At 44.8% G+C, this 25000-nt stretch overlaps 2 protein-coding genes across 6 annotated transcripts in view; both read left to right on the forward strand.

Moving 5' to 3' along the window:
- LOC135096292 (gastrula zinc finger protein XlCGF57.1-like) overlaps positions 1-5908 on the forward strand; it is a 6868-nt gene extending 960 nt beyond the window's left edge. Inside the window, exons 1-3 of one of the 3 annotated variants that reach the window (XM_063997675.1) lie at positions 1-418; positions 1141-1251; positions 3197-5908. The exon at positions 1-418 is cut by the window's left edge and continues 960 nt beyond it. In XM_063997675.1, coding sequence (XP_063853745.1) covers positions 3295-4995 — 1701 coding nt within the window. In that variant the 5' untranslated portion in view covers positions 1-418; positions 1141-1251; positions 3197-3294 and the 3' untranslated portion in view covers positions 4996-5908. The other 2 variants (XM_063997676.1, XM_063997678.1) reach the window with 2 other exon arrangements.
- A 3330-nt stretch (positions 5909-9238) lies between these two features.
- Positions 9239-17617, forward strand: LOC135096293 (gastrula zinc finger protein XlCGF57.1-like). Of its 3 annotated transcripts, none has more exons than XM_063997680.1 (4): positions 9239-12440; positions 12899-13079; positions 13806-13957; positions 15805-17617. In XM_063997680.1, the coding sequence occupies exon 4, from the start codon at positions 15903-15905 to the stop codon at positions 17277-17279; it is 1377 nt and encodes a 458-aa protein (XP_063853750.1). In that variant the 5' UTR covers positions 9239-12440; positions 12899-13079; positions 13806-13957; positions 15805-15902; the 3' UTR covers positions 17280-17617. The 3 variants fall into 3 exon arrangements, with proteins under 3 accessions (XP_063853750.1, XP_063853749.1, XP_063853751.1); XM_063997679.1 differs by having other exon boundaries at positions 13806-13916; XM_063997681.1 differs by having other exon boundaries at positions 13811-13916.
- Positions 17618-25000: the final 7383 nt, after the last annotated feature.

Raw genomic sequence — 25000 nt, forward strand, 5'->3', positions numbered from 1 at the left:
AGTTAGGGCATGATAGGAATGAAAGAGTGGAGAAGACAGGAAAGGAATGGATGGTGTTGTTGCTGGGACTGGGTAGAGAGGCGAATGAAAGGATGATTGAGGCGGTGAAAGAGTTTCTGGAGAGAATGTGGCGTGCCAGGTGTATGAACAATTAGGATAGAGGATGCTGTTCGTTTCTCTTTTTTTTTTTCCCCTTTCTACAGGAGTTGCCGATCCAAAGGCTTGGCTCAGGAGTGATCCTGTGCTACCTGTACCATCAAGATCAAGATCAAGAGGCTGCGTCCGTGTGGTGCTGTAGTCAGTGGTCAGGTCACAGCGAGTGTGCGGCAGATTGCGCCTGTGTTTGAGCTGGCCTGGGTCACCTGTGGCCACCTGGCGGACTGGCGGCGCCTCCCTGGCCTCACCTGAGGGCGTGCAGGTAATGGTGGGCGGGGAACAAGTCAATGTCGGGAGGCGAGTGACTGAGGTGGTGGTCACCGTCACTCTTGTTGTGGTTTGTTTGTTTGTTTGTTCATTTCTTTTATTCCCAAGGCGTGGCGGCGCCGCCTGGCTGTCTGCTGGTGCTGCCTGCCTGGTGAAGTGTTGCCTGGGGAATAATAGGCAGACATCTTGTGCACTGCTGCGCTGGGTTAGGTTAGGCTGTGTGGCACTACAGTCGATGTGGGGTCCCCGGCTGGCTAGGCCGCGTCCGGCAGGTCTAGAGAGAGAGAGAGAGAGAGAGACTATGCACATTTAGCTATGTAATAGTGATCATATGTCTTGTCAGAAGGGAGAGAGAGAGGGGGGGGGGGGTATCCTCGCCTGACCTGGTAGCAGTGCAGGGAAAATACACAACTGGCAACTCAGACCTGCCGGACAAGGCCTAGCCAGCCTGGAGCCCCACGTGCACACTAGTGCCGGTTGTTTGGTGTTAGTTGTGTTAAGGTAGGTGTGCTTATTTTGTGTGATATATTTGTTATATTATGTTATGGCAAGTCAGGTTAACTTTAGGTTAGGCTAGTTTTTTTTTGACAAAATGTTGCCGTCACAACAGTGGCAGCAACGCAGGACGTCAGTTAACCTTCTTTGTCTTCTTGTTTTATTTTTGTTATTTGTTTGTTTGTTTATCATTGTTTTATTTGTTTGTGTGTTTTCCGGCAGGACAGCAGTGGCGAGACAGCAAGACCCCACCAGCAAGTCCATTCTGCCCCAGAGCCCCTCGGGTCAGTGGCCGGCAAGTCCTCCCGTCCATTCTGCCCCAGAGCCCCTCGGGTCAGTGGTCAAAAATTGATGGATAAGTGTCTTGAAACCTCCCTCTTGAAGGAATTCAAGTCATAGGAAGGTGGAAATACAGAAGCAGGCAGGGAGTTCCAGAGTTTACCAGAGAAAGGGATGAATAATTGAGAATACTGATTAACTCTTGCGTTAGAGAGGTGGACAGAATAGGGGTGAGAGAAAGAAGAAAGTGTTGTGCAGCGAGGCTGCGGAAGGAGGGGAGGCATGCAGTTAGCAAGATCAGAAGAGCAGTTAGCATGAAAATAGCGGTAGAAGACAGCTAGATATGCAACATTGCGGCGGTGAGAGAGAGGCTGAAGACAGTCAGTTAGAGGAGAGGAGTTGATGAGACGAAAAGCTTTTGATTCCACCCTGTCTAGAAGAGCAGTATGAGTGGAAGCCCCCCAGACATGTGAAGCATACTCCATACATGGACGGATAAGGCCCTTGTACAGAGTTAGCAGCTGGGGGGGTGAGAAAAGCTGGCAGAGACGTCTCAGAACACCTAACTTCATAGAAGCTGTTTTAGCTAGAGATGAGATGTGAAGTTTCCAGTTCAGATTATAAGTAAAGGACAGACCGAGGATGTTCAATGTAGAAGAGGGGGACAGTTGAGTGTCATTGAAAAGGTTGTGTTGAGTTGATAGATGGAGGAATTACCAAGTTTGCTCTGCCCCAATCAGAAAGATCAGAAGTCAAGCGTTCTGTGGCTTCCCTGCGTGATATGTTTACCTCCTGAAGGGTTGGACGTCTATGAAAAGACGTGGAAAAGTGCAGGGTGGTATCATCAGCGTAGGAGTGGATAGGACAGCAAGTTTGGTTTAGAAGATCATTAATGAATAATAAGAAGAGAGTGGGTGACAGGACAGAACCCTGAGGAACACCACTGTTAGTAGATTTAGGAGAAGAACAGTGACCATCTACCACAGCAGCAATAGAACGGTCAGAAAGGAAACTTGAGATGAAGTTACAGAGAGAAGGATAAAAACCGTAGGAGGGTAGTTTGGAAATGAAAGCTTTGTGCCAGACTCTATCAAAAGCTTTTGATATGTCCAAGGCAACAGCAAAAGTTTCACCAAAATCTCTAAAAGAGGATGACCAAGACTCAGTAAGGAAAGCCAGAAGATCACCAGTAGAGCGGCCTTGACGGAACCCATACTGGCGATCAGATAGAAGGTTGTGAAGTGATAGATGTTTAAGAATCTTCCTGTTGAGGATAGATTCAAAAACTTTAGATAGGCAGGAAATTAAAGCAATAGGACGGTAGTTTAAGGGATTAGAACGGTCACCCTTTTTAGGAACAGGTTGAATGTAGGCAAACTTCCAGCAAGAAGGAAAGGTAGATGTTGACAGACAGAGCCGGAAGAGTCTGACTAGGCAAGGTGCAAGTTCACAGCACCCCCTGAACACTGCTGCACACCTCACTGGGAGTAATTATTGTTTTGGCAGGTGTCTACTGCCTCCTCCTACAAAGGCTGGCAAGTCCTCCCATCCACTCTGCCCCAGAGCCCCTCAGGTCAGTGGCCGGCCACTCAGAACGCTGCACCACTGCTGTCAACACTTGCTTCTTTGTCACAAGTTACCACCAACAAAAACTGATTGGCTCGCTCTTTGCACGGCTGTGGTGGCCCGCACAGAGTCAGTTGTTGTGTGGCGGCCCTACTCTGTATGGAGGCTGTGTGTTAGGCTGAGGCTGAGGCAGGAAGCCCCTCGCTGCCTGTGTGGTGACGGCCTCCTCTGTTACAGGTGCCAGGTGTATCTTGTCTGTGGAGGCTGTGTGTTAGGCTGAGGCTGAGGCAGGAAGCCCCTCGCTGCCTGTGTGATGACGGCCTCCTCTGTTACAGGTGCCAGGTGTATCTTGTCTGTGGAGGCTGTGTGTTAGGCTGAGGCTGAGGCAGGAAGCCCCTCGCTGCCTGTGTGGTGACGGCCTCCTCTGTTACAGGTGCCAGGTCTGCGTCCAGCGAAGGGACTCCCTCCGTGCATCCTCGGCGCAGCCCCAGGGTTCCTGCAGGACCGGCCGCGGCCAGGAGCAGTGTTGCAATGGAGGATGTGACGCCAGGCAGCAGCAGCAGCAGCAGCAGGAACAGCTGGGAGCAGCAGGCGACCCCAGGCGTGAGGACCTACACTTGTCACCACTGCGGCAAAGTGTGCTCCACCAAGGCTGCCATTGCCAGACACGTCCTCTCCCATGCCGGCAAGACAAGGCTGAGAGGCAGGAGTGGCCCCACTGAACACACTGCCACCCACACTGGCGGCAGGAACCACAAGTGTGACCACTGCGGGAAGACATTTGCCAAGAAGAGTCATCTTGCATCACACATCCTCACCCACACTGGGGAGAGAAAGTTCCAGTGCCTGGAGTGTGGGAAAAGATTTACCCAGAAAGGTAATCTTGACACACACATCCTCACCCACACTGGGGAGAGAAAGTTCCAGTGCCTGGAGTGTGGGAAAAGATTTACCCGGAAGTATTCCCTTGACACACACATCCTCACCCACACTGGGGAGAGAAAGTTCCAGTGCCTGGAGTGTGGGAAAAGATTTATTCATAAAGGTGATCTTAACAAACACATCCTCACCCACACTGGGGAGAGAAAGTTCCAGTGCCTGGAGTGTGGGAAAAGATTTATTCATAAAGGTCATCTTAATCAACACATCCTCACCCACACTGGGGAGAGAAAGTTCCAGTGCCTGGAGTGTGGGAAAAAATTTATCTGGAAGCGTTCTCTTGACAGACACATCCTCACCCACACTGGGGAGAGAAAGTTCCAGTGCCTGGAGTGTGGGAAAAGATTTACCCAGAAGGGTTCCCTTGACACACACATCCTCACCCACACTGGGGAGAGAAAGTTCCAGTGCCTGGAGTGTGGGAAAAGATTTATTCATAAAGGTAATCTTAACAAACACATCCTCACCCACACTGGGGAGAGAAAGTTCCAGTGCCTGGAGTGTGGGAAAAGATTTACCCATAAATGTACTCTTGACACACACATCCTCACCCACACTGGGGAGAGAAAGTTCCAGTGCCTGGAGTGTGGGAAAAGATTTACCCAGAAGGGTTCCCTTGACACACACATCCTCACCCACACTGGGGAGAGAAAGTTCCAGTGCCTGGAGTGTGGGAAAAGATTTATTCATAAAGGTAATCTTAACAAACACATCCTCACCCACACTGGGGAGAGAAAGTTCCAGTGCCTGGAGTGTGGGAAAAGATTTACCCATAAATGTACTCTTGACACACACATCCTCACCCACACTGGGGAGAGAAAGTTCCAGTGCCTGGAGTGTGGGAAAAGATTTACCCAGAAGGGTTCCCTTGACACACACATCCTCACCCACACTGGGGAGAGAAAGTTCCAGTGCCTGGAGTGTGGGAAAAGATTTATTCATAAAGGTAATCTTAACAAACACATCCTCACCCACACTGGGGAGAGAAAGTTCCAGTGCCTGGAGTGTGGGAAAAGATTTACCCATAAATGTACTCTTGACACACACATCCTCACCCACACTGGGGAGAGAAAGTTCCAGTGCCTGGAGTGTGGGAAAAGATTTACCCATAAATGTACTCTTGACACACACATCCTCACCCACACTGGGGAGAGAAAGTTCCAGTGCCTGGAGTGTGGGAAAAGATTTACCTGGAAGCGTTCTCTTGACACACACATCCTCACCCACACTGGGTCCTCCCGCGTGCCCAGGAGGTACAAACAGCCGCGGTCAAGGGAACAGTCGCCGTCCTGAAGAGAGCCCTCGGATACACTGGTAACACTGCTTAGGGTGTAACTTTAGACCCCAGGCTTGGGGCCATTGCACTCACCAAACAATGAAACAAGAAAATGCAGAAAACAGGGAGAGAAAGTTCCCAGGCCTGCAGTGTGGGAAAAGATTTGCCCTGCCTATACCAGTGGTGACTTGTGGGTGTGGTGTGGTGACTGGCCACAACATTACTGCCACAAACCAGCTGGCAATACCAGTGGTGACTTGTGGGTGTGGTGTGGTGACTGGCCACAACATTACTGCCACAAACCAGCTGGCAATACCAGTGGTGACTTGTGGGTGTGGTGTGGTGACTGGCCAAAAGGTTTATCCTGCAATGTAATGTTGACAAACATCCTCACCCACACTGTGGTAAGGAAGTACAGGTGTGGTGTTTGTGGCAGTGTTTGTGTAGCAAGAGTGGTGTTGCCAGACACATCCAAACACACCTGTGGGGGGTGAGGTGTTGTGGATGTGGTGGTGGTGTGTGAGGGACTTGGAGTGACTAGTGTTTGTGTGTTGTTACTTTGTACTCAAGTGTTGGAATAAACTTTTGTTGCTAGAATGCCGAGTTATGTTGTTAACAGTACTTGATGTGTGTGTGTGTGTGTACAAAGTGGCCAGTATTAATCCTCGCATGACAAACACAGCGGTGGATGACTGGAATAGACTCAGTAGTCAGGTTGTTAGTGCAGAGTGAGTCATTACAGAGCTTTGAAGTGTTAGACAAGTGTTTGGACAGGGATGACAGGTGGAAACAGACAGGTGTGTTTTGTACAGGGCAGGGACTGCCACGTGTGGGCCTGATGGCTTCCCGCACCAACCCTTGTGTTCTTGTGTACTACCACCACCACCACCACTACTACTATTAATGATAATAAAACACTTCATTTCTTCACTCTTATAATATATTACAACATCCATTTTCTTCAAATATAAGCTGGAAAATTGTTATTAAAATTATTCAAAACTAAACTCATTCACTCTTCTTCTTCTTCTTCTTCTTCATCAACAATTTGGCTTAGAAGAAGAATAACAACAATAACACCACCAATAACTTACAACTCCACTATAACTCGCTGTTATATATAAAATGCATCCACTTATGAAAATATACGCTGTACATGATACAGTGTGTGTGTGTGTGTAGGACAGAGAGAGAGAGAATCCAAATAAAACCTTTTCAAAACATACATACAACAACAATAACAATAATAATAACAAAAATTAATAATAATTGCTACTTTATTATTATTATTGTTGTTGTTGTTGTTGTTTTGTTTGTTTTGTTGTTCTCTCCTTGCCGAGTATCTTGTGACGAGACCCGCAGGAGGGAACACGGGAAGGAAGCAATAATTGGAGGAACTGAAGAAAATGGACGAAATAGAGGAAGGACTTTAAGAAATGCAAAGAAAACGGGCAAAATATAGAAAGCAAGGAAAAAGTTGATCAAAGCAAAAGAAATGAAGGAATAATGATGGAGGAACTGAAGTATAATGGATAAACAGAGGAACAACAAGCAAATGCAAAACAATACAAAAAATAATGAGCCAAATGTGAATAAATATAAATAAAATAGATAAACAGGAGAGGGAGAGATTCTTTAAAATAATAATAAAAGAGAATTGGAAAAGGTGTATGTGTGTGTGTGTGTGTAAGGAATGTTTATATATGGTTAGTCAGTCAATTAGTCACACACACACACACACACACACGGTGATGGAATTAGGAAAAAGGCAAAAGAAGCCTGACGAGTTGCTACACCACGGGAGAAGTGGAAATTAATAAAACCCAAGAAGAAAAAGACTTGGGAATTAGAATGAGTGATAATTTGTCACCAGAAAAAACATGTCAACAAAATAGTTGGGGAAACCTGTGAGTTAGTAAGAAAGATGAAAGGGGCACTGGCTTCCATGGATGAGATGATGAGAAGGTTCGTGGAATATGTGACTCCACCAAATATGCCACAATTGTTTGCTCACCACATAATGAAAAGGAAACAAGGAAAACAGAGGATCCAAACAGCTGCAGCCAAACTGGTGCCAAGCCTGACAGATTTAACCTGTGAAGAAACATTAATGAGACTGAAGCTTGCATCATTAGCAGAGAGAAGAGAAAGAGGGGAGCTGATTGCTATATACAGAGTTTTAAAGGCTACGGATCAAGTTGACAAAGAAGACTTATTTGTGTGCCACTCAACACACACACACACACACACACACACATTCATTTTTCACCCTCTCTTTCCTTCCTTCTTCACTACTTCCCCCTTCCTGTCCCTCCCTCTCTAACCCCCTTCTCTCTCACACACACACACACACACACCCCTCCCCTCTCTCCCCCTCACCCCCCCACACACCTCAGCAGCTGATGGGCTTTAAGATACTGAAGCCGCTGTGAGCCGTGGACACCAGCAGGCCGGGGATCTGAGGGTGCCAGTGTAACTCCTTCACCTCCTGCTGACCGCGGTGCACGAACAGCAGCTGCTCTGGCACATCCTGGGGGGGCGGGGGGGGAGGAGGGTGTTAGATAAGGTTAGGTAAAGTTTAGGTTAGGTTAAGTTTGGTAAGGTTATTCTTTGTCACCTTTCTCTTCTTCCTATCTCTATTTCTCCTGTTTTTCCTCCTCCTCCTCCTCCTTCTAACTTAACCTAAGCTTTGTCTAAGAGCTGCCATGCACACTTGGTTTTAATTAATAATCCTGTTGTACTGTTTCTGCACTCCTCCTTTCCTTGCTTGCTTGCTTCCTTGCCTCTGTCACCTCATAATGTCTATCCAGTCCTTTCTTTCCTTCCCTCCTTCACTCCTCATCTCCCGTCCGACCTCAGTTGACGGCCAGCCACCACCACGGCACCACCTCTTCCCCTCCAACGCCCACACACACCTGCACATTGTTTTGTAGCCTCCTGGGGCGCTGACATGCAGGAAAACAAACAAAACAAACAAAACAACAAAAAGAAAAAAGTACACACACACACACACACACACACACACAATAAAACCTAACTATATTGAACTTCATCCTAACTTAACCAAACCAAACCTACCTTAACTTAACCTAAACAAACCTAACTTAATCTAACCTACCCTAGATTAACCTAACTACTACTATTACTACTACTATGACTATAACTACTACTACCACTACTACAACCTCCTCCTCCTCCTCCTCCTCCTCCTCTCCTCTCCCCTCCATCCCACCACCACCACCACCACCACCCACCTCCCACTCCTCAGCTGCCTCCCTCTCCACAGCCAGGTCCCACTGCAAGATGGCGTCGTCCTTCCCCCCGCTGACCAGCAAGGAACCCTCGCTGGGGTGCCACTCCACGGTGCTGACCGGCGCTGAGTGGTGCTTCAGCTCTGCCACAGCCCGCGTCACTTCAACTACAGCCTTTGGAATGTAGAAATGTTGTTAATCTGTCACCAGAACCACAAAAAACATCCTTAAAAACCCACGTCACTTCAACTACAGCCTTTGGAATGTAGAAATGTTGTTAATCTGTCACCAGAACCACAAAAACACCCTTAAAAACCCGCGTTACTTCAACTACAGCCTTTGGAATGTAGAAATGTTGTTAATCTGTCACCAGAACCACAAAAACACCCTTAAAAACCCGCGTCACTTCAACTACAGCCTTTGGAATGTAGAAATGTTGTTAATCTGTCACCAGAACCACAAAAACACCCTTAAAAACCCGCGTCACTTCAACTATAGCCTTTGCAATGTAGAAATGTTGTTAATCTGTCACCAGAACCACAAAACACCCTTAAAAACCCGCGTCACTTCAACTACAGCCTTTGGAATGTAGAAATGTTGTTAATCTGTCACCAGAACCACAAAAACACCCTTAAAAACCCGCGTCACTTCAACTACAGCCTTTGGAATGTAGAAATGTTGTTAATCTGTCACCAGAACCACAAAAACACCCTTAAAAACCCGTGTCACTTCAACTACAGCCTTTGCAATGTAGAAATGTTGTTAATCTGTCACCACAACCCTAAAAACACCCTTAAAAACCCGTGTCACTTCAACTACAGCCTTTGCAATGTAGAAATGTTGTTAATCTGTCACCAGAACCACAAAAACACCCTTAAAAACCCGTGTCACTTCAACTACAGCCTTTGAAATGTAGAAATGTTGTTAATCTGTCACCAGAACCACAAAAACACCCTTAAAAACCCGTGTCACTTCAACTACAGCCTTTGCAATGTAGAAATGTTGTTAATCTGTCACCAGAACCACAAAAACACCCTTAAGGGGAGCGTCCGGTCTGGAGACGAAAAAAAATGAAAAATAATGACTTTTTGTGAAAAAAATATATGTGGTAGGTATACTTGTTGGCAGCAATCTCGTAAAGATTTAAGGGGAAATGCCCCATAGTTTCCCTTTAAATGGCATTTAAATGTCACGCAATCAACCACGTGCGTTTGTTTACATCAGCAGAGTAAGTTTTTCTTACCCAATACTACGAAAAAACGCTAAAATCTGAACTTTTTTTTGCTTGGATACGATATGGCAACACTCAAGGCGAGTGTGTGTGTGTGTGATACTAGCTCCCAGCAAGGATCCTGCCTCCTCAGTGCTCACGTAGCTCTTGTCACGGGAGGTTGTTGCTCAGTCTCTCGCGACTTCTCCCACTCTCACAGCTACTAAGCGCGTTATTTCGCCACTACAAACTACAATCTACCTCCTGCCAACCATGCCACGGTTGTCTAAGAGAAAGCAGCAGAGCAGGGATGCCTGGGGCGTGAAGTTGGATACAGAAAGGGGAAAAATACCTCGCCTGGAGCCGCCAGTCGAGCCGCCAGTCACAGCAAGATGTGGTCACAGCAAGATGTGGTCACGGGCAAGCAAAACAAAGTTTTCTGGCTTGAAAAGACTCTCATTTGTTGCACAGTCAGCAATACTGGACCATAATTATGGTTACAGGAAAGCCTGTTTGCTGCCAGCATTGAATATCAATACGAAGGCGCTAAGAAGATCTCTCACAACAGAAGATGAAGAAAGAAAGAGGCACCACGAAGTCCAGATGAAGCCGAAAAGAAAGCAGAAAGAGAAAGCATCAGCAGAGTACGAACCTGGTGGCTTCTAAAAAACCTGGCAACAAAGAGAAGTGTGGGCAACTTTGACACCCCTTGCTTGACAAGATAATACATTGCCTTTTCGAAGGCAATGGGGGACCAGGAGCCTGATATACTTAGAAATACATCTGATTGTATCAATAGATTGATTATGATAAAAAAGAACTCATAATAAACCTGAAAAAGCTTCCTAGTGTATTATAACTGGATCGTAATCGATCAATAAACTTTATCGGCCCGTATCTCAAAACATAAGTTATCCCCCTTTAAAAGTTTTCACAGGAGTTAGTTTTAGCTTGATTTCAATGAAACAAAAACTAAAACACAGAAGAATACTTCTTCTTCAAAGTTACGTAGGCGTTTTTTTTATATAGGTCTCATGTAATTTTGTATTAATATTTTTTTGGTAAAAAAAAGGCGAAAGAAAGACAGATAAAGAAAAAATCATAAAACAAAACCAAAAGCCAAAATGAAAAATCTGCCTACGTAACTTTGTTAGGTATCATAACATCTCTAAGCCACAGAAAAATAAAGGTTGTGGGCCAATTAATAACGACGGTGAAAAGTTTTAAAATTTTCCTTGAAATTGGAATTGGGGGGGGTGGGGATGAGGGGGGGTGGGGGCAAGAAAGGGGATCAATGTCTAATATTGATATACATGTTGCCAATACTTCACAACATAAAAATCAGAGCGATTCATGCTTATTTAGCAGAGATACAGAAACACCCATCCAAACCGGACTCTCCCCTTAAAAACCCGTGTCACTTCAACTACAGCCTTTGGAATGTAGAAATGTTGTTAATCTGTCACCAGAACTGTAGTCGCAGCGGCTGGGCATGAGTTGGCTCTCAGGTGATCTGTTTTACCAATCACACCATCATCGTAGGGTAGAGGAGAGGCAGTTCTCCCTGACACGTTTATTGATGAGGTAGGCACGACCGTAACAACTGCGGACAAGTTCTCTGTCTCAATTTCTTACAAGATAACGTTACACGCTGATATTAAACACTTTCAACATATTACAGTATTCATTAACAATACATGCAGTCAACTTGGCACTATGACAAGCAGTTTTTACCACAAAATTAAAGTATTTACCTCGGTCACCATCCTGCCCGTCTTTGTCTGAGCGCGACTTGGCCGTGAGTGATGCCCGCAGGCGACCAGCAGGTTAACCCCACACTACCAACAAGTGAGCATCGGCTTTGTGCTCAATATAGCACTGAATACTGATACTCACACATGTTACACGTTTTCATGCAAATAGAAGACTATTGAACATTTCACTTATAAATGCCGAGGAATAATGACGTGAGGTACAAACGCTTTACATACAGTAACACAGTCCATTTACCAGGCTTTACTACTGCTTCCTTTCTTCAGTATTACCAAAGTTTACTCAGCTGAACCTTTTATTTCAAAGTGAAAGAGTGGTCATAACTGAATTGCACAGGCAGGTTTGTAATTTATATTAAGAATTGCTACTGATGTACATGAACCATGAATACATTGTGAAAACCATGCTTTCAAAAGTTGATCCAAGATATCAACGTGAGTTCCTGATGCTAGAGCAGGTGTATTTGGGTGCATCTGTCTTAAAAACAGTAACAGACAATCCAGAATTAAGCAAGCAAAAAAAGGAAATGTACGAGTTTGGCTTCCACTGCAGATTATTTTTGATAGTAGCAGCAGAACAGATCAGGAAGAGATTTCATTTCTGAGATGAAGAAGTCCTTTCAAGAATGCACATGCTGGAGCCAGCCAGTGTTCTAGGCATCCAGGGCAAAGTGCAAGAGCAAAGTGTGGTGCCCCTCGCGACACACCTTCCCCGAATCATTGCCCAGGATGATTCTACCCTCCAGCAACTGGACGATGAGTGGAAGAGGCTTGCCGTAGAAGATCTGCCTGAATCCATTACCAACATGGCGAAAAAAGTGGACAAAAGCAATTACAACCAGCCTGATAAATTTTGGTGTGCCATAAAAACTCTGGAGGATAGTGATGGAAACCCCAAGTTTAAGCTTGTTTCAGACTTTTCACTAGGATGTCTTTCTTTGCCTCATGCTAATGCTGACTGTGAGTGCTGCTTCTCTAGTGTAAACCGTGTGAAAACAAAAGACAGAAATAAGCTAATAACAGAAACCGTAAGAGACATGATCCTAGCGAAGCAGTGTGTTGCGTCCACATCCAGCAGTGACTGTACGACCTTCAAGCCATCAATCAAAGTCAATGATAAAAAACATGACATCAAGAGTGCTATATTCCTCCAATGAAGAGAGTGCCGGGGCTGCTGACGACGTGCCCCATGTATATATAGAAGAACAAGACCAGTAATCTCCTACATAGTAAGTAAACAACTTAACCAAGTGTCCTGTAGTTTTTCTCCAATTATTAATGATATGTACTTAGGAAAGTGTTTTGTTTGTTAAGGGCATTGTTGTTGTTTTTCATTACACACACACACTCTCTCTCTCTCTCTCTGTCTTTATATATATATATATATATATATATATATATATATATATATATATATATATATATATATATATATATATATATATATATATATATATATATATATATATATATATATATATATATATATATATATATATATATATATATATATATATATATATAAAACCTAAATTCTATATTTGGAAAGTGGCAGTTTTGCATAATATTTGGAATAATTACATATGTACGACAATTTTACCAGAAGTAAAATAATTTCAACTAGTGTAGTACGATAATATGGCCAAAACAATCTGGCAACGCTGAATAATTCCTGTGCCACCTGTAGCATCAAGATCAAGATCAAGTCTGGTGGAGGGAACAGAGGCGGCGTCCCCGTGGTGCTGTGGTCAGTGGTCAGGTCACGGCGAGTGTGCGGCAGATTGCGCCTGTGTTTGAGCTGGCCTGGGTCACCTGTGGCCACCTGGCGGACTGGCGGCGCCTCCCTGGCCTCACCTGAGGGCGTGCAGGTAATGGTGGGCGGGGAACAAGTCAATGTCGGGAGGCGAGTGACTGAGGTGGTGGTCACCGTCACTCTTGTTGTGGTTTGTTTGTTTGTTTGTTCATTTCTTTTATTCCCAAGGCGTGGCGGCGCCGCCTGGCTGTCTGCTGGTGCTGCCTGCCTGGTGAAGTGTTGCCTGGGGAATAATAGGCAGACATCTTGTGCACTGCTGCGCTGGGTTAGGTTAGGCTGTGTGGCACTACAGTCGATGTGGGGTCCCCGGCTGGCTAGGCCGCGTCCGGCAGGTCTAGAGAGAGAGAGAGAGAGAGAGAGAGAGACTATGCACATTTAGCTATGTAATAGTGATCATATGTCTTGTCAGAAGGGAGAGAGAGAGGGGGGGGGGTATCCTCGCCTGACCTGGTAGCAGTGCAGGGAAAATACACAACTGGCAACTCAGACCTGCCGGACAAGGCCTAGCCAGCCTGGAGCCCCACGTGCACACTAGTGCCGGTTGTTTGGTGTTAGTTGTGTTAACGTAGGTGTGGTTATTTTGTGTGATATATTTGTTATATTATGTTATGGCAAGTCAGGTTAACTTTAGGTTAGGCTAGTTTTTTTTTGACAAAATGTTGCCGTCACAACAGTGGCAGCAACGCAGGACGTCAGTTAACCTTCTTTGTCTTCTTGTTTTATTTTTGTTATTTGTTTGTTTGTTTATCATTGTTTTATTTGTTTGTGTGTTTTCCGGCAGGACAGCAGTGGCGAGACGGCAAGACCCCACCAGCAAGTCCATTCTGCCCCAGAGCCCCTCGGGTCAGTGGCCGGCAAGTCCTCCCGTCCATTCTGCCCCAGAGCCCCTCGGGTCAGTGGCTGGCAAGTCCATTCTGCCCCAGAGCCCCTCGGGTCAGTGGTCAAAAATTGATGGATAAGTGTCTTGAAACCTCCCTCTTGAAGGAATTCAAGTCATAGGAAGGTGGAAATACAGAAGCAGGCAGGGAGTTCCAGAGTTTACCAGAGAAAGGGATGAATAATTGAGAATACTGATTAACTCTTGCGTTAGAGAGGTGGACAGAATAGGGGTGAGAGAAAGAAGAAAGTGTTGTGCAGCGAGGCTGCGGAAGGAGGGGAGGCATGCAGTTAGCAAGATCAGAAGAGCAGTTAGCATGAAAATAGCGGTAGAAGACAGCTAGATATGCAACATTGCGGCGGTGAGAGAGAGGCTGAAGACAGTCAGTTAGAGGAGAGGAGTTGATGAGACGAAAAGCTTTTGATTCCACCCTGTCTAGAAGAGCAGTATGAGTGGAAGCCCCCCAGACATGTGAAGCATACTCCATACATGGACGGATAAGGCCCTTGTACAGAGTTAGCAGCTGGGGGGGTGAGAAAAGCTGGCGGAGACGTCTCAGAACACCTAACTTCATAGAAGCTGTTTTAGCTAGAGATGAGATGTGAAGTTTCCAGTTCAGATTATAAGTAAAGAACAGACCGAGGATGTTCAGTGTAGAAGAGGGGGACAGTTGAGTGTCATTGAAAAGGTTGTGTTGAGTTGATAGATGGAGGAATTACCAAGTTTGCTCTGCCCCAATCAGAAAGATCAGAAGTCAAGCGTTCTGTGGCTTCCCTGCGTGATATGTTTACCTCCTGAAGGGTTGGACGTCTATGAAAAGACGTGGAAAAGTGCAGGGTGGTATCATCAGCGTAGGAGTGGATAGGACAACAAGTTTGGTTTAGAAGATCATTAATGAATAATAAGAAGAGAGTGGGTGACAGGACAGAACCCTGAGGAACACCACTGTTAGTAGATTTAGGAGAAGAACAGTGACCGTCTACCACAGCAGCAATAGAACGGTCTGAAAGGAAACTTGAGATGAAGTTACAGAGAGAAGGATAGAAACCGTAGGAGGGTAGTTTGGAAATGAAAGCTTTGTGCCAGACTCTATCAAAAGCTTTTGATATGTCCAAGGCAACAGCAAAAGTTTCACCAAAATCTCTAAAAGAGAATGACCAAGACTCAGTAAGGAAAGCCAGAAGATCACCAGTAGAGCGGCCTTGACGGAACCCATACTGGCGATCAGATAGAAGGTTGTCAAGTGATAGATGTTTAAGAATCTTCCTGTTGAGGATAGATTAAAAAACTTTAAATAGGCAGGAAATTAAAGCAATAGGACGGTAGTTTGAGGGATTAGAACGGTCACCCTTTTTAGGAACAGGTTGAATGTAGGCAAACTTCCAACAAGAAGGAAAGGTAGATGTTGACAGACAGACCTGAAAGAGTCTGACTAGGCAAGGTGCAAGTTCACAGCACCCCCTGAACACTGCTGCACACCTCACTGGGAGTAATTATTGTTTTGGCAGGTGTCTACTGCCTCCTCCTACAAAGGCTGGCAAGTCCTCCCATCCACTCTGCCCCAGAGGCCCTCAGGTCAGTGGCCTGCCACTCAGAACGCTGCACCACTGCTGTCAACACTTGCTTCTTTGTCACAAGTTACCACCAACAAAAACTGATTGGCTCGCTCTTTGCACGGCTGTGGTGGCCCGCACAGAGTCAGTTGTTGTGTGGCGGCCCTACTCTGTATGGAGGCTGTGTGTTAGGCTGAGGCTGAGGCAGGAAGCCCCTCGCTGCCTGCGTGGTGACGGCCTCCTCTGTTACAGGTGCCAGGTGTATCTTGTCTGTGGAGGCTGTGTGTTAGGCTGAGGCTGAGGCAGGAAGCCCCTCGCTGCCTGTGTGGTGACGGCCTCCTCTGTTACAGGTGCCAGGTCTGCGTCCAGCGAAGGGACTCCCTCCGTGCATCCTCGGCGCAGCCCCAGGGTTCCTGCAGGACCGGCCGCGGCCAGGAGCAGTGTTGCAATGGAGGATGTGACGCCAGGCAGCAGCAGCAGCAGCAGCAGCAGCAGGAACAGCTGGGAGCAGCAGGCGACCCCAGGCGTGAGGACCTACACTTGTGACCACTGCGGCAAAGTGTGCTCCACCAAGGCTGCCATTGCCAGACACGTCCTCTCCCATGCCGGCAAGACAAGGCTGAGAGGCAGGAGTGGCCCCACTGAACACACTGCCACCCACACTGGCGGCAGGAACCACAAGTGTGACCACTGCGGGAAGACATTTGCCAAGAAGAGTCATCTTGCATCACACATCCTCACCCACACTGGGGAGAGAAAGTTCCAGTGCCTGGAGTGTGGGAAAAGATTTACCCTAAAAGGTAATCTTGACACACACATCCTCACCCACACTGGGGAGAGAAAGTTCCAGTGCCTGGAGTGTGGGAAAAGATTTACCCGGAAGTATTCCCTTGACACACACATCCTCACCCACACTGGGGAGAGAAAGTTCCAGTGTCTGGAGTGTGGGAAAAGATTTACCCTAAAAGGTAATCTTCACACACACATCCTCACCCACACTGGGGAGAGAAAGTTCCAGTGCCTGGAGTGTGGGAAAAGATTTATTCATAAAGGTCATCTTAATCAACACATCCTCACCCACACTGGGGAGAGAAAGTTCCAGTGCCTGGAGTGTGGGAAAAGATTTACCCTGAAGCGTTCTCTTGACTTACACATCCTCACCCACACTGGGGAGAGAAAGTTCCAGTGCCTGGAGTGTGGGAAAAGATTTATTCATAAAGGTAATCTTGACAGACACATCCTCACCCACACTGGGGAGAGAAAGTTCCAGTGCCTGGAGTGTGGGAAAAGATTTACCGATAAAGATAATCTTAACAAACACATCCTTATCCACACTGGGGAGAGAAAGTTCCAGTGCCTGGAGTGTGGGAAAAGATTTACCCAGAAAGGTAATCTTGACAAACACATCCTCACCCACACTGGGGAGAGAAAGTTCCAGTGCCTGGAGTGTGGGAAAAGATTTACCCAGAAGGGTTCCCTTGACACACACATCCTCACCCACACTGGGGAGAGAAAGTTCCCAGGCCTGCAGTGTGGGAAAAGATTTGCCCTGGCAATACCAGTGGTGACTTGTGGGTGTGGTGTGGTGACTGGCCACAACATTACTGCCACAAACCAGCTGGCAATACCAGTGGTGACTTGTGGGTGTGGTGTGGTGACTGGCCACAACATTACTGCCACAAACCAGCTGGCAATACCAGTGGTGACTTGTGGGTGTGGTGTGGTGACTGGCCACAACATTACTGCCACAAACCAGCTGGCAATACCAGTGGTGACTTGTGGGTGTGGTGTGGTGACTGGCCAAAAGGTTTATCCTGCAATGTAATGTTGACAAACATCCTCACCCACACTGTGGTAAGGAAGTACAGGTGTGGTGTTTGTGGCAGTGTTTGTGTAGCAAGAGTGGTGTTGCCAGACACATCCAAACACACCTGTGGTGGGTGAGGTGTTGTGGATGTGGTGGTGGTGTGTGAGGGACTTGGAGTGACTAGTGTTTGTGTGTTGTTACTTTGTACTCAAGTGTTGGAATAAACTTTTGTTGCTAGAATGCTGAGTTATGTTGTTAACAGTACTTGATGTGTGTGTGTGTGTGTGCGTGTGTGTGTGTGTGTGTGTGTGTGTGTGTGTGTGTGTGTGTGTGTGTGTGTGTGTGTGTGTGTGTGTGTGTGTGTGTGTGTGTGTGTGTGTATACAAAATGGCCAGTATTAATCCTCTCATGACAAACACAGCAGTGGATGACTGGAATAGACTCAGTAGTCAGGTTGTTAGTGCAGAGTGAGTCATTACAAAGCTTTGAAGTGTTAGACAAGTGTTTGGACAGGGATGACAGGTGGAAACAGACAGGTGTGTTTTGTACAGGGACTGCCACGTGTAGGCCTGATGGCTTCCTGCACCAACCCTTGTGTTCTTGTGTACTACTACAGCAGCAGCAGCAGCTACTGCTGCTGCTGACGCCCAAACTAACCATTTCTCTTGGCGCCGCTCTGGAGTGCTGATCCATCACTGAGCATCACCCTATGCCAGTCCTCTGCAGTCTAGGGAGAAACCAAAATGAGCGTGAATGCGTCGTGTCAAGAGGAGGCAGAGTGGGAACTGAACAGGATGTGAAATAGATAGAGAGTTGAAGTGTGTGGGACTGAGTAAATGAATGGAAGAATGATATGGAAGGAAACAGTGCCCTTCAGCATCACCCTACGCCAGTCCTCTGCAGTCCAGTGTTTGTGTTCAATGGTAAAATCCAGCCGAGCCCGGAACATCCTGCAGGTTGGAAGGGGTGCTCTGGAAATTCTTGCAGGAGTTTCTGGCAGCGCTCCTAAACAGCGGGAACACCATGTCTTACTGGGTGACAGTGAGCCTGCTGTAATTGTCAGGCTGTAATGAAGGGGTTTTTAACACCTCATGTTTTAAAGACTATCTGTGGAGTTTGAAGGTTCTTGATTAAGAGGGCGCCCAAATCATGATTTTTGGAGGGGGAATGATGCCTGGAGCGAGACCCTGTGCACGCTTGAAGAGTGAGAAGGAACTCGTGCTACGTCCTCTCCCTTCTTCCTTGCACAGTTAGGTTGGCCGCCCTTAACCCTGTGATACAGGCCTTCTCAGCATCACTCATCTTCCCTGAAGCCATCATTAAGCAAAAAAAAAAAAAAAAAATGTAGCCTAAAACAGTGGCAAATGAACAATTAGGTCAAAATTAAAGATTTTTTTGAAAGCGTGTCCTCTCAGTGACATTCAGTTGGCCACCGAGCTGTTGGTCACGTCAAACATGTAACTGCCAATCCTGTAACATGGTGAGGCATACAAACTGACAACACAGGAAGGCTACGGCGAGGAAAAAGATTGCCAGAAACAGACTGGTTTGTTTATTTATTTATTTTTCAGATATTGAACATTTCCTTCTTCGTCCATCTTTCTTTTTCTTCCTCATTTAATTTGTTTATTGTTCCTTTCGCGTGTTCATTGTTAATTTTCTTTCTTCTTGGTAAGCATAGCAGTGAAATGGTTAAATGGCTTTCATTGCCTTATAGTTTGAATGAGGCGGTGTTGTTATTCTCGAACTCCAAACTAGCCAGCGTCAGTGTTTATAAAATGAGGCATCGTGTTCTGTATTAGAATATTTTGCACCTGAATATATTTATCATTATTATTATTATTTATTTATTTATTTATTTAATCATTTTTACGTATATAAGATTAATTCCCAAGCATGTTCAGTCTATTTGTAGTTAATTTCACGGTAATAATGATATACAAGGTTCGCTAGAGACTACCCCATGAAATAATTTTTGGAACCACTTCTGTACATCTATTTCTTTAAATTGTACTTCCTTCTTAATTTCTAAATATAGGACGTTAATTGTATGGCTTAAAATATGTATTAATCTCAGTTCAGTTGAGGATTGGGAGAGTGTCTTTTCAACGGGTCTTCCTTATATATATTTCTTGTTGTTTGGGTATTTATCTGTCTATCTACTCACTTTTCATTGATTTCTGTAATTATCATTATCTATATTTTAACCTGTAGCCAAAAATACAAAACCCAAGGACATTTAGCAGACAACAGGAGTCAAAATTCTTCGATCTGGCAACACTGCCCCGCCATTTTCCTTCCTGACCAGAAAGAGAGAGGTCCACCAACATGTCTCTCCGCGCCGCCCTCTCCCGCCTTCCCCACGCCGCCAACACCTCCCTCGTGCCGGTGAGGGCGAACCACGTCGTCTCCGCCCCGCCCAGGAACAAAGTCTCCTTCCTGGTAAGCTTGGAGGAGGAGAAAATGGCAAAATAAGAGAAGGTTAGGGGAGGGAGTGGGTCAGCCGGCGATTGCGTCATAGGGAGATCAGCTGACTGCGGTGATGCTATTGTTTTTTAAATGATTTTTGGGTGCTTTTTTAGGGGTGTGTTGGTGTTTATGGGTGGTTTAGGCTTATTAAGGGTGTTTGTAATAGTAGTTAGTGGAATATGTAGTTAGGATTGATGTTTGTGATGTTCCTTGGGGTGCACTAATTTGACCGAGGGATGTTGTGTTGAACGAAGGAAAGTTATTTTGTGGGTTTATAGAGGTAATAGTTTTTTTGTTTTTTTTTAATTCTCTCTACGGTATAAAGCTGCCTTAGCATTGTATCAGGAAAAATGCTAAGATTGTGGTGTTTAACGGTCAATTAACGGAAATAACAGTAGTGGTTGTTACTACTGTTACTGCTACTACTACACAGGTGACGGTAGTAATTGTGGTGGTTGTGGTAATATTACATCTACTTTTATTACTACTACTATTACTGTTATTATTACTACAGAGGAGATAGAAATAGTAGTGGTAATATTACTACTACTACTACTACTACTATTACTATTAGAATGATGAGGGTTTGTGTGTAATTTACTTATTTACTTAACGGAGGTGGGAAAGCATAAGTAATTGTAAGTAATAAGGCAAGGAGTTGTAATTATATGTAACTACAACTTAAGTGTTCTCTCTAGTGGTATAATAGTTGTATTCATTTACTACTACTACTACTACTACTACTACTACTACTATTTTTCAAGGGTTTTTAGTCCAAGGTTTTAAGAGTGGTATAATGAAGTGATAATGATAATATTTTGACTATTTTTTTCTGTAAATGTGTGTTTTTGTGTGTTTCCTGGGTGCTGAGAGAGAGAGAGAGAGAGAGAGAGAGAGAGAGAGAGAGAGGATTGTGGTGATTATTATTATTATCTTATTATTTATTTATTATTTACTTATTATTTATTTATTCATGTGTGTGTGTGTGTGTTTATTTACCTAATTAAATAAGACGGTTCATGGAGGGGATGTGGCATCCTGAATCTGCATCTGTATTGATCCAGCATTTCCTTAAATTTCTCCACATTTGCTGGTGTTAACGACCTTTCCATTTAAGCCGTTCCAGATATCCACAATTCTCTTACAAATATGTACTTGGTGTTCCTGAGTCTTCCTTATCTTTGAATGCCTTCTGTCTGTCCAGCTGCACCTCTTCCAGCAACACCAGGTCCTGTTTGTCCTTCTCCTCATTACGGTTAACTATTTTACGCAGCATTACATCTGTCTAATACCTGTCTATGTTGGGGGTTAACAAGTCCTTCTCTTTGGCTGTCTGTGTATGTTGGGTGTTACAAGTCCTTCTCTTCTGGCTGTCTGTGTATGTTGAGTGTTACAAGTCCTTCTCTTCTGGCTGTCTGTATGTTTGAGTGTTACAAGTCCTTCTCTTCTGGCTGTCTGTGTATGTTGAGTGTTACAAGTCCTTCTCTTCTGGCTGTCTGTGTATGTTGAGTGTTACAAGTCCTTCTCTTCTGGCTGTCTGTGTATGTTGAGTGTTAACAAGTCCTTCTCTTCTGGCTGTCTGTATGTTTGAGTGTTACAAGTCCTTCTCTTCTGGCTGTCTGTGTATGTTGGGTGTTACAAGTCCTTCTCTTCTGGCTGTCTGTATGTTGAGTGTTACAAGTCCTTCTCTTCTGGCTGTCTGTATGTTTGAGTGTTACAAGTCCTTCTCTTCTGGCTGTCTGTCTGTTAAGCTGCAGTACCATCCTTGTAACAGTCCTATCAATTCTTTCTATCTTCATCTTTCTTCACATCTACAGTCTTTACCACTGCTGCATTTTCCAGCCTGGGACGCAGCATAGTGGCTGTTATCTTTTTCCATCATATTCTCATCCACGTAATGAAACGCTATCCTAATATTTCCTGTACGTGGAGCCTCATATCCCAATTATGTTCCGTTCTGGGGCTGGGTATCTTGAAAAATCGCTCCTAGGTGTTTGTCGTCCTTGCTTTTCATTATTACTTCCTCCCCCTTTTGATAGTTCATGCAGGTCTTCTTCTTCTTCTTCTTCTTCTTCTTCTTCTTCTTCTTCTTCTTCTTCTTCTTCTTCTTCTTCTTCTTCTTCTTCTTCTTCTTCTTCTTCTTCTTCTTCTTCTTCTTCTTTTTTTTTTTTTTTTTTTTTCTCAGTTCCATCTCATAGTATTTCTTAGCGTTGAATTCCACCTTCCACTTCTTGCCCCACCCATGAATCTTGTCAATATTTCTTTGCGGCTCTGTATAATCAGCATGGCTCTTTATTGCTCCTAACTGTTTTTGCATCAGCAGATTAATGTAACTGGTCAAACTCTCTCTCTCTCTCTCTCTCTCTCTCTCTCTCTCTCTCTCTCTCTCTCTCTCTCTCTCTCTCTCTCTCTCTCTCTCTCTCTCTCTCTCTCTCTCTCTCTCTCTCTCTCTCTCTCTCTCTCTCTCTCTCTCTCTCTCTCTCTTGTTATGTAGGAGGGGCACCAGCTAAGGGCAACAAAAATCCAATAAAAAATAAGGCCACTGAGAAGCCGATCCCAGAGCAGGGGCCAGAGCGGTAGTCAAAATTTGAAGGATAAGCGTCTTGAAACAACCTGCATATCATTGGTGTATATTTGGAACATCATGGGTGCCAACACTGACCCCTGTGGTACTCTGCTTGTGACATTACCCCAACATGAATGGGTGTCCCTGATCACAGTTCTCATTTCTCTATCCTTTTAGTTGTCTGTTGTTCATCTTAGCATTGGACTCTCATTCCTCCTATATGCTCCTTCTTCCACAATAGTCTTTTACACAGAACAATAGTCTTTTATACAGAATCTATTATTTATCAGAAGGTGGAAATAGGTGGGTATATTTCATACAGGGACTGCCACATGTAAGCCTGGTCATTTCTTGCAGTTTCCCTTATTCTTGTGTTGTTATGTTATGTTCTAAGCTTTTTTGATGTCTAAGTACACTACATCTGTTTTGTACTTCATCTATTACTCTTGTATAGAAACCTAGTAAATATTTGTCACACATAATCTTACTTTTCTGAAACCAAATTGGCTGTTTGTTATAACTTCATTCCCTTCCAAATATTTCACCCAGTTTTCCCAGATCACCATTTCACAGATCTTGCCCACAGCACCAGTTAGCAGCACCACTTTATAATTTTGTGTTTCTCTTTCCAGTCCTTTCCTCCTTTGTGTATTGGCACCACATTTGCTCTCTTCCACTCCCTTCGTACTTTTCCTGCTATCAGTGAGCTGCTAACCACATCCCAAATTGGCTCCACTTGTCTTCCACATTCCTTTAGTGTCCAGCCTAACACTCCATCAGCCCCAAGCTTCCCTGACATCCAACTTCTCATAACAATCGCCAGTTTCATATTTTTGCACCAAGACTTCCCATTGGTCCTGAGTGTTTTAACTATGACCGCCACAATGCTATCTTCATATTGCACTACTACTGCTTATATATCACCTCCAATCATCTTCCCTACTCCTCCTCCTCCTCTCTCTCTCTATCTCTCCTTCATTACTTATTTCCCTCTTCCTTAAAGCATAAATGGACTTCCTCTTCGGTCTTCCTTCAGCACAACGCATCTGGTCTGTTTCCTGTACCTATCACTTCCTCCATGTTTGAGTAATTTGTATGTTTGTGTGTTACTCGATGTGTTGCACCTCCCACCATTTGTAATTTCTTTGTCTGTTGCTGTGCTTCTTTCATTTCTTGTTCCCTTTCCTGAATATGTGATTTCCTAGGTCTTGTTTGTAGTAGCCCATGGTAAAATTTCTCTCTCTCTCTCTCTCTCTCTATCAGAAAATGGCAAAAATTTGATAATATTGTGAAGAAATCTTCTCATTTCTCTCTCTCTCTCTCAGCTTCACTTCTCAGATCCCTCTCATTTTCCCTTTCTTCCAAGTTCCCATCTCTCTCTGTCTCAGCTTCACTTCTCAGATCCCCCTCATTTTCCCTTTCTTCCAAGTTCCCAACTGTTTTTACCCAAATGTTCTTGTATTCCGAACTTCCAGCCAGCCTCCCGGTTCTTGCTACATCTTTTCTACTGCAACTCTCATTTTTAACATTCTTACCTCTGTCACTATATTTTCCAATTTATATGCTTGTTCCAGTCCGTTCCTCATCTTGGAGCACTAATAATTTTCCTTACTAGCTCCTTCACTCTCTCTCTCAAACTTTTTTTTTTTTTTTATCGACTGTCTTTCACCAAAACCACCTTTTTCTTTGATTACCTGAATGTCTATGTGTGTGTGTGTGTGTGTGTGTGTGTGAAGGGTGCAGGAAAAAAAACTGTGTGTGTGTGTGTAAAGTTAATCTATATGTATGTATGGAAAAACACCTTAATCTGTGTGTGTGTGTGTGTGTGTGTGTGTGTGTGTGTGTGTGTGTGTGTGTGTGTGTGTGTGTGTGTGTGTGTGAACTTAACTCATCTACCATGAAAACCTTACCAAATGTGTGTGTGTTTGTGTGTTTCAGGAGAAGGTGTGCCATGGCATCGTGATTGTAACAGGCTGTTCCTTCGTTCCTGCGTGGGTGCTCGTTAACATCAAGGAGTACCGCGGCCGCCCTGAGTAACACCATCACTACCACCACCACCACCACAACCACCACCACCACCACCTCCTCGAAAGACACACAGGCTAACACACACACAGTAAAATTTGTGTGACGACCAAGATGCGCACACACACACACACACACACACGTCGCTCATGTACGCACGGTTGGATTAGATGTGTATGTGGTGGAATAGACCTGTGTGTGGTTTCCAAACGCGCACACACATGCATGTACGTGTAGCCAATGTGTACATGGTGAAGTAGAGCTGTGTGTGATCTCCACGTGCACACACACACACATGTACGTAATTCCAGATTCTCAGAAGTACACACACACACACACACACACAGACACACACACATACAGAGGAAAGTTGTATTGATATCATTATAAATACACACAGTACTTATATTGTAAAGACTACTACTACTACCATTACTACTACTACTACTACTACTACTACTACTACTGCTACTAGTGCAATTTAGTAGTATGTAAAACGCAGTACCCTCAGGTTTAAGTGTACTGAGAAGACGTGTGTGTGTGTGTGTGTGTGAGAGAGAGAGAGAGAGAGAGAGAGAGAGAGAGAGAGAGAGAGAGAGAGAGAGAGAGAGAGAGAGAGAAATATATGTGCTGTTTAAAAAAGACTGTTACCTCTCGACCTGTGTGTGTGCGTGTGTGT

This window comes from Scylla paramamosain, unplaced genomic scaffold (assembly GCF_035594125.1).
Source record: "Scylla paramamosain isolate STU-SP2022 unplaced genomic scaffold, ASM3559412v1 Contig3, whole genome shotgun sequence".
Classification (NCBI taxonomy): domain Eukaryota; kingdom Metazoa; phylum Arthropoda; class Malacostraca; order Decapoda; family Portunidae; genus Scylla; species Scylla paramamosain.

What these genes read in the sequence shown, in the direction of transcription:
- LOC135096293 (XM_063997680.1), top strand. Translation starts at nt 15,903, where the DNA reads ATGGAGGATGTGACGCCAGGCAGCAGCAGCAGCAGCAGCAGCAGCAGG.